Here is a 7,852-nt window from a genome sequence, read left to right as displayed (position 1 = left end):
GGATTGTTTCCCGGCTGCCTCATCCTCATTTCCAAGTCCGTAGGAAACACGCGGATCGGGAATTCCTCGGAGTCACGGAGTCTCGTGTCCCACCGGGACAACATAAAAAAAATTACAGCGTCGGGCCGAGTAATTGAAGGATTGGAGCCGAGCAGGTCGGGATTATTAAATATTTGATTTCCATACCCCTGAGGTGTCTCACTTCCGGAGCCCCGGACACTCAAATCCTATAAAAGGATTCCCATTTTCCTGCTCCTCGAGCCGGTTCTGGTTTCATTTTTGGCGCTCGCTGGTGCAGRTTCGGGTGAGTCCGGCTGCGTTTTTCCCCAACTTTGGGTTCGCTTCGTTTCGGGGCCTCGCAGGAGAAAATTAAAAGAGTTTAAAGGGATGTTTGGGGTTGGGGTTGCCCACATTTGAATCCCATTTTCTCTGGGGTTTCCCGGCTCGGGGTTTTGCTCCTCTCTGTCTCCGAGCCCGGTTTTGCTGCCCGGCTTTGCCCGGGGACTCGGCGGCCTTTGGGAGGGTTCCAAAGGACTTCAAAGGACAGCGGAGGGACGGGAGGAGAGKAGCGGAGACGTTCGGGCTGCCGGGTCGGGCCCTGCCCGGAGGAATCCGCGTGGATTTTGTGGGATCAGCGGAGCCTTTGCTTGGCGAGGTTCTCCAGCGTGGATSAGGGCAGAAGCGTTTTTGGGTGAAATTAGGGAGGGAACGGCGAAGATGAATCCCAAACCGAGTGGAGCCGTGAGCAGGCGGAGGYTTTGAACCCTCCAGAAAACCTCGAGGAGCTCGAGGAATTTTTCCTTCCCGTTTTGAGGAGAAATTGGTCGAAAATTGCTCCAAATGGTTCCGTGAGAGTCACTCGGTTTTCCCAGCTCGGGATTCCCTGGAAAAAAAACACGATAATTTAATTCAGTGCATAAACCAGCTTGGAATGCGTGGGTTTTTTTTGAGAAAATAATTTAATTTTTTTTTAATTTTGTTTTTTTTTCCTGCTTGCAGCCGCCCCCCAACCACCCCCCAAAGATGCGCCTGGCCACCGGCTGCCCGCTGCCGCAGCTCTGCATCCCTCCTCCGGCCGTGCTGGTGCGGAGCTTCCCGGTGAGCTCCGAGCGCTGCCGGGGGCTGCGCCGCTCCCGCCCCTCCTGCTACCCCGGGCTGCAGCCGGGCAGCACCACCCTGGTCACTCTGGGTGGCCTGGAGAGCCTGGCCAGCCTGGCCCAAACTGCCCAAACTGGCGGCTGTGCCAATCCCTGTGGTTTGGTGGCCACCGCCGGTGTCCCCCAGTGCTACCGGGGCGTGACAGGGACGTGCGGCAGACCCGGGTGCTGCTGTTGTTGCTGCAGGGTGACACAGAGCAGCTCGGTGACACGGGACTGCTGCGGGCAGGAGGTGACAACGTGTGGCACCACGGGTCAGGGTCCGTGCGGGGAGGAGGTGACAACGTGTGTCAGCACGTGTGKGGAKCCGTGTTGTAAAGATGTCACCAAGTGTGTCACCACGTGTGTGGATCCGTGTTGTAAAGATGTCACCAAGTGTGTCACCACGTGCCAGGACTCCTGCTGCCAGGATGTCACCAAGTGTGTCACCACGTGTCAAGATCCGTGTTGTAAAGATGTCACCAAATGTGTCACCACCTGTGTGGATCCGTGTTGTAAAGATGTCACCAAGTGTGTCACCACGTGTGGGGAGCCGTGTTGTAAAGATGTCACCAAGTGTGTCACCACGTGTCAAGACTCCTGCTGCCAGGATGTCACCAAGTGTGTCTCCACGTGTCAAGATCCCTGCTGCAAGGAGGTGACCACCTGCACCACCACCTACCAAGATCCCTGCTGTCAGGATGTCACCAAATGTGTCACCACGTGCCAGGATCCATGCTGCCAGGATGTCACCAAGTGTGTCACCACGTGTGTGGATCCATGCTGCAGAGATGTCACCAAGTGTGTCACCACGTGTCAAGATCCGTGCTGCAAGGAGGTCACCAAGTGTGTCACCACGTGTGTGGATCCGTGTTGTAAAGATGTCACCAAATGTGTCACCACATGTCAAGACCCCTGCTGTGTGACCACATGTGCCACCACCTGCGTGGATCCATGCTGCAGAGATGTCACCAAATGTGTCACCACCTGCCAGGATCCCTGCTGCAAAGATGTCACCAAGTGCACCACAACGTGTCAAGATCCATGTTGTGTCACCACGTGTGCCACCACGTGTGTTAATCCCTGCTGTCAGGATGTCACCAAGTGTGTCACCACGTGCCAAGACCCTTGTTGTAAGGAGGTGACCAAGTGCACCACCTGTGTGGATCCGTGTTGTCGGGATGTCACCAAATGTGTCACCACGTGTGTAGATCCCTGCTGTCAGGATGTCACCAAATGTGTCACCACATGTGTTGATCCATGCTGCAGAGATGTCACCAAATGTGTCACCACGTGTGTAGACCCGTGCTGCAGAGATGTCACCAAATGTGTCACCACGTGTGTAGACCCATGCTGCAGAGATGTCACCAAGTGTGTCACCACGTGTGTGGATCCATGCTGCAGGGATGTCACCAAATGTGTCACCACGTGTGTTGATCCATGCTGCAGGGATGTCACCAAGTGTGTCACCACGTGCGTTGATCCATGCTGCAGGGATGTCACCAAATGTGTCACCACGTGCGTGGCGCCGTGTTCCAGGAAGGTCCCCAAGGTGCTGACGCCGTGCTACCAGCCCTGCTGCAAGAAGGTGACCAAGTGGAGCAGCCCCTGGGCCCTGCCCTGGTGCCGCAAAGGGACCAAGAAAAGCGCCAAGGCCAGCGCCAGGTGTGAGCCCGGGTACAAAAAAGGGTCCAAGTGTCCTGTCCCGTGCCAGGATCCCTGCTGTGTCACCAGATGTGTCACCTCCTGCCAGGATCCCTGCTGTGCCACCAGATATGTCACCACGTGTGTTGATCCCTGCTGTGCCACCAGATATGTCACCTCCTGCCAGGACCCCTGCTGTGCCACCAAGTGTGTCACCACATGTGTAGATCCCTGCTGTCAAGATGTCACCAAGTGTGTCACCAAGCGTGTTGACCCGTGCTGCAGGGAGGTGACCAAGTGCAGAACCAGGTGCGTGGATCCCTGTTGTCAGGATGTCACCAAATGTGTCACCACCTGTGTGGATCCGTGCTGTCAGGATGTCACCAAGTGTGTCACCACGTGCCAGGATCCCTGCTGCAAGGAGGTCACCAAGTGTGTCACCACCTGCAAAGATCCCTGTTGTCAGGATGTCACCAAGTGTGTCACCACGTGTCAAGATCCCTGCTGTGTGACCACATGTGCCACCACCTGTGTTGACCCGTGCTGCAAGGAAGTCACCAAACGTGTCACCACGTGCCAGGACCCCTGCTGTCAGGATGTCACCAAGTGTGTCACCACCTGTGTGGATCCGTGTTGTCAGGATGTCACCAAGTGTGTCACCACGTGCCAGGATCCCTGCTGCAAGGAAGTGACCAAGTGTACCACCTGTGTGGATCCATGTTGTCGGGATGTCACCAAGTGTGTCACCACATGCGTTGATCCATGCTGCAGGAAGAATGTCACCAAATGTGTCACCACGTGTCAAGATCCGTGCTACAAAGAGGTGACCACCTGCACCACCACCTACCAAGATCCCTGCTGTCAGGATGTCACCAAATGTGTCACCACCTGCCAGGACCCCTGCTGTCAGGATGTCACCAAGTGTGTCACCACGTGTGTAGATCCGTGCAGTCAGGATGTCACCAAATGCAGAACCAGGTGTGTTGATCCGTGCTGCAAGGAGGTTACCAAATGTGTCACCACCTGTGTTGACCCGTGCTGTCAGGATGTCAAAAAGTGTGTCACCACATGCCAAGATCCATGTTGTCAGAATGTCACCAAGTGTGTCACCAGGTGCCAGAACCCCTGCTGCATGACCAGGTGCACCACCCGGTGTGTGGACCCGTGCTGTGTCACCAGATGTGCCACCAGGTGTATGGATCCCTGCTGCCAGGATGTCACCAAGTGCGTCACCAGATGCCAGGATTCCTGCTGTGTCACCAAATGCGCCACCACGTGCCAGGATCCCTGCTGCCAGGGAGTGACCACCTGTGCCACCAGCTGCCAGGACCCCTGCTGTGTCACCACGTGCCAGGACCCCTGCTGTGCCACCTCCTGTGCCACCACGTGTCAGAACCCCTGCTGTGCCACTCCCTGTGCTCCAAAGTGCCAGGATCCCTGCTGTGCCACCACGTGCCAGGATCCCTGCTGTGCCACCAGATGTGTCACCAGATGCGTCACCAGGCGCCAGAACCCCTGCTGTGCTCCCTGCCAGGACCCCTGCTGTGTCACCTCCTGTGCCACCACCTGCCAGGACTCCTGCTGTGCCACCATGTGCCAGGACCCGTGCTGTGCCACCTCCTGTGTCACCAGATGTGTCACCAGGCGCCAGAACCCCTGCTGTGCTCCCTGCCAGGACTCCTGCTGTGCCACCTCCTGCGCCCCGAAGTGCCAGGATCCCTGCTGTGCCACCAGATGTGTCACCACGTGCCAGGACCCGTGCTGTGCCACCACCTGCCAGGATTCCTGCTGTGCCACCTCCTGTGCCCCGAAGTGCCAAGACCCCTGCTGTGCCACCTCCTGTGTCACCAGATGTGTCACCACATGCCAGGATCCCTGCTGTGTCACCACATGCCAGGACCCCTGCTGCATCCCGAAGTGCCAGGACCCGTGCTGTGCCACCTCCTGTGCCACCAGATGTGTCACCACATGCCAGGATCCCTGCTGTGCCACGCCCTGTGCTCCGAAGTGCCAGGATCCCTGCTGTGCCACCACGTGTGTCACCACCTGCCAGGATCCTTGCTGTGCCACCACCTGCCAGGACCCCTGCTGTGTCACCTCCTGTGCCACCACGTGTGCCACCACGTGCCAGGACCCGTGCTGTGCCACCCCCTGTGTCCCCCAGTGTCGCGGCGGTGCCCGCGTGGCCGCCACCCGCTGCTCTGACTCCTGTGCCACCMCCTGTGTCACCCAGACCTGCCCCGTGTGCGGTGGCCTGGTCACCTCAGCCTGCGGCCAGCGCCGCCCTGTCCCCTGCTGTCCCAAATTCCAGGCTCCCTGAGGCGGGATCCGACTGCAACCCCACAGAAATCCNACAGAAATCCCACTCCTTGTGGGATCCGACTGAAACCCTGCTGCTTTTGGGGTTTTTCCTGTGGGATCCCATGGAAATCCCACTCCTTGTGGGATTCGACAGAACCCCGCTCCTTGTGAGATCCTACAGAAACCCCGCTCCTTTTGTGATTTTCCATATGGGATCCCATAGAAATCCTGCTCCTTTTGGGATTTTTCATGTGTGATCCCATAGAAACCCTGCTCCTTGTGAGGTTTTCCATGTGTGATCCCATAGAAATCCCACTCCTTTTGGGGTTTTCCATGTGTGATCCCATAGAAATCCCGCTCCTTTCAGGGTTTTCCCTGTGTGATCCCATGGAAACCCCGCTCCTTTTGGGATTTTCCATATGGCATCTTACAGAAATCCCGCTCCTTTTGGGATTTTCCATATGGGATCCCATAGAAACCCCGCTCCTTTTGGGGTTTTCCATATGGGATCCCATAGAAATCCTGCTCCTTTTGGGATTTTCCATGTGTGATCCCATAGAAACCCCACTCCTTTTGGGATTTTCCATATGGCATCTTACAGAAATCCCGCTCCTTTTGGGGTTTTCCATATGGGATCCCATAGAAACCCCGCTCCTTTTGGGATTTTCCATGTGTGATCCCATAGAAACCCCGCTCCTTTTGGGGTTTTCCATATGGGATCCCATAGAAACCCCGCTCCTTTTGGGGTTTTCCATCTGGGTTTCCCAAAATTCCACTCCGCTTTCCGCCTCATTCCTGCTGTTTTCACCCCAAGAAAAGCGCCGCCCCTCGCGGGATGAAACCACGAGCGATTTTTGTGCCCCCGGGGGATTTTTTTCCCCGGGTGAAATTTCTGGGATTCCTCCTCCTGCTGGGGGCGGGGACGGAGGGATTTCCCCGTTTGTTCTTTTTCGTGATCTTTGTCCTTTCCGTGTCTGAAACAATAAAAGAAACGATCTTGGCATCGGCCTCGTGCGTTCCCTTCATTTCTCCCTCTTCTTCTTTTAAATTTCTCCTTAAAATCCCGAATTTCCCTTCATTTCTCCCTCTTCTTTTAAATTTCTTCCTAAAATCCCGAATTTCCCTTCATTTATCTCTCTTCTTTTAAACTTCTCCCTAAAATCCCGATTTTCCTTCATTTCTACATCTTTTTCCTTAAGATTCCTTCCCTAAATCCCGATTTCCCTTCATTTCTACATCTTTTTCCTTAAAATTTCTTCCTAAAATTCCGATTTTTCTGAATTTCTCTATATTTTTCCTTTAAATTTCTCCCTAAACCCCCGATTTTCCTTAATTTCTCTATATTTTTCCTTTAAATTCCTTCCCTAAGGGGACCCCGCGGGGATCATCAAATCCCTGCCCAGGACACCCCAAAATCCCACACTTTGGGATCGCGGCCATTCCCCAAATCTCAGGGGTGGAACCTTTTCCCAAAATCCACCCCAAATCCCATCCCTGGCACAGCCCCCGCCGTTCCCGCCTTCCTGATATCCCAAATAAATCCAAACATTTCAACTCCCTGCATCCACCGGGCTGGAAAATACGCGGAAAACTCCAAAAAGAGGCGGATTTTCCATCCGTTTCCCCCAAAATCTCCCCAAATCTCCCTTCTTAGCCCCAAATCTGTTGGAAAATCCTTCACCGGGGGACCGGGAGAACCCAAAAGTTTCTGTCCGCGGGTTCTCGGCGGGGAGGGTTTGAGGGTGCAAATCCCGCCGGGAACGAGTCAGAAAACCAAAAAAAAGGCGGATATTCCATCAGATCCTCCTAAATTTTCCCCAAATCTCCCTTTTCAGCCCCAAATTTGCTGGAAAACCCTTCACCCAGGGAACCGGGAGAACCCAAAAGTTTCGCTCCGCAGATTCCCAGCACGGGGAGGGTTTGAGGGGAGCAAATCCCGCCAGAAAAGACTCGGAAAATCCCCCCAAAACAGGGGAATTTTGCAACCGTCCTCCCAAAATTTCCCCAAATCTCCCTTCTCAGCCCCAAATCTGTTGGAAAATCTTTCACTCAGGGAACCGGGAGAACCCAAAAGTTTCGCTCCGCCCGTTCCCGGCGCGGGGAGGGAATTTTGCAACTGCTCCCCCAAAATCTCCCCCCAAATCTCCCTTCTTAGCCCCAAATCTGTTGGAAACTCTTCACCCGGGGAACCGGGAGCACCCAAAAATTTCTCTTCCCGGCTCGGGGAGGGCTCGGCGGAGCAAATCCCGCCAGAAAAGACCCGGAAAATCCCCCCAAAAAAGGGGAATTTTGTAACCGTCCTCCCAAAAATTCCCCAAATCTCCCTTCTCAGCCCCAAATTTGTTGGAAAATCCTTCACCGGGGAACCGGGAGCACCCAAAAATTTCTCTTCCCGGCTCGAGGAGGGTTCGGCGGAGCAAATCCCGCCGGGAACGCGGGCGGGGGCGGCCGCAGACGGGGCGGGACCGGCGGGGAGCGGCCGCGGCTCCTCCGAGTCCGCCCCGAGGGCTCGGGCTCGGTGACATCCCCGGTGCCACCCCCGCAGCTCCTCGGGTTCCTCCTCTCCCAAATCCGCTCCTATCGTGACGGGTTTGGCCCCAAAATTCCTCGAAAATTGGGTAAAATTCTGCGCGCGCAATGATTTCCTTCGCTCCMGCTCTCAAATCCTCCCCGTGCGGCTCCTCGGGTTCCTTCTCTTCCAAATCCCAAAATCCTCACAAATTTGGGTCTGATTTGACTCCTAAACTGCGCTAAAATTCATTAAAATTCTG

At 55.4% G+C, this 7,852-nt stretch overlaps 1 protein-coding gene across 6 annotated transcripts; it reads left to right on the top strand.

The window, feature by feature from the left end:
• The first annotated feature begins 21 nt into the window (after positions 1 to 21).
• LOC130587273 (prestalk protein-like) lies at positions 22 to 5,100 on the top strand. Of its 6 annotated transcripts, none has more exons than XM_057388247.1 (4): positions 22 to 304; positions 1,000 to 4,371; positions 4,474 to 4,721; positions 4,929 to 5,100. In XM_057388247.1, exons 2-4 carry the CDS (start codon positions 1,024 to 1,026, stop codon positions 5,098 to 5,100), a joined length of 3,768 nt encoding a protein of 1,255 aa, XP_057244230.1. In that variant the 5' UTR covers positions 22 to 304; positions 1,000 to 1,023. The 6 variants fall into 6 exon arrangements, with proteins under 6 accessions (XP_057244230.1, XP_057244229.1, XP_057244225.1 ...); XM_057388246.1 differs by having other exon boundaries at positions 23 to 304; positions 1,000 to 4,099; positions 4,307 to 4,371; positions 4,474 to 5,100; XM_057388242.1 differs by having other exon boundaries at positions 23 to 304; positions 1,000 to 4,270; positions 4,307 to 4,371; positions 4,474 to 5,100.
• The last annotated feature ends 2,752 nt before the right edge of the window (positions 5,101 to 7,852 follow it).

The sequence above is a fragment of the Malurus melanocephalus genome, unplaced genomic scaffold (assembly GCF_030028575.1).
Source record: "Malurus melanocephalus ecotype Western Australia unplaced genomic scaffold, MMel_1.1 scaffold_1704, whole genome shotgun sequence".
In the NCBI taxonomy this organism is placed as follows: Eukaryota; Metazoa; Chordata; class Aves; order Passeriformes; family Maluridae; genus Malurus; species Malurus melanocephalus.
Note: the sequence above shows the minus strand (reverse complement) of the source record. Positions and strands in the feature narration are given on the sequence as shown.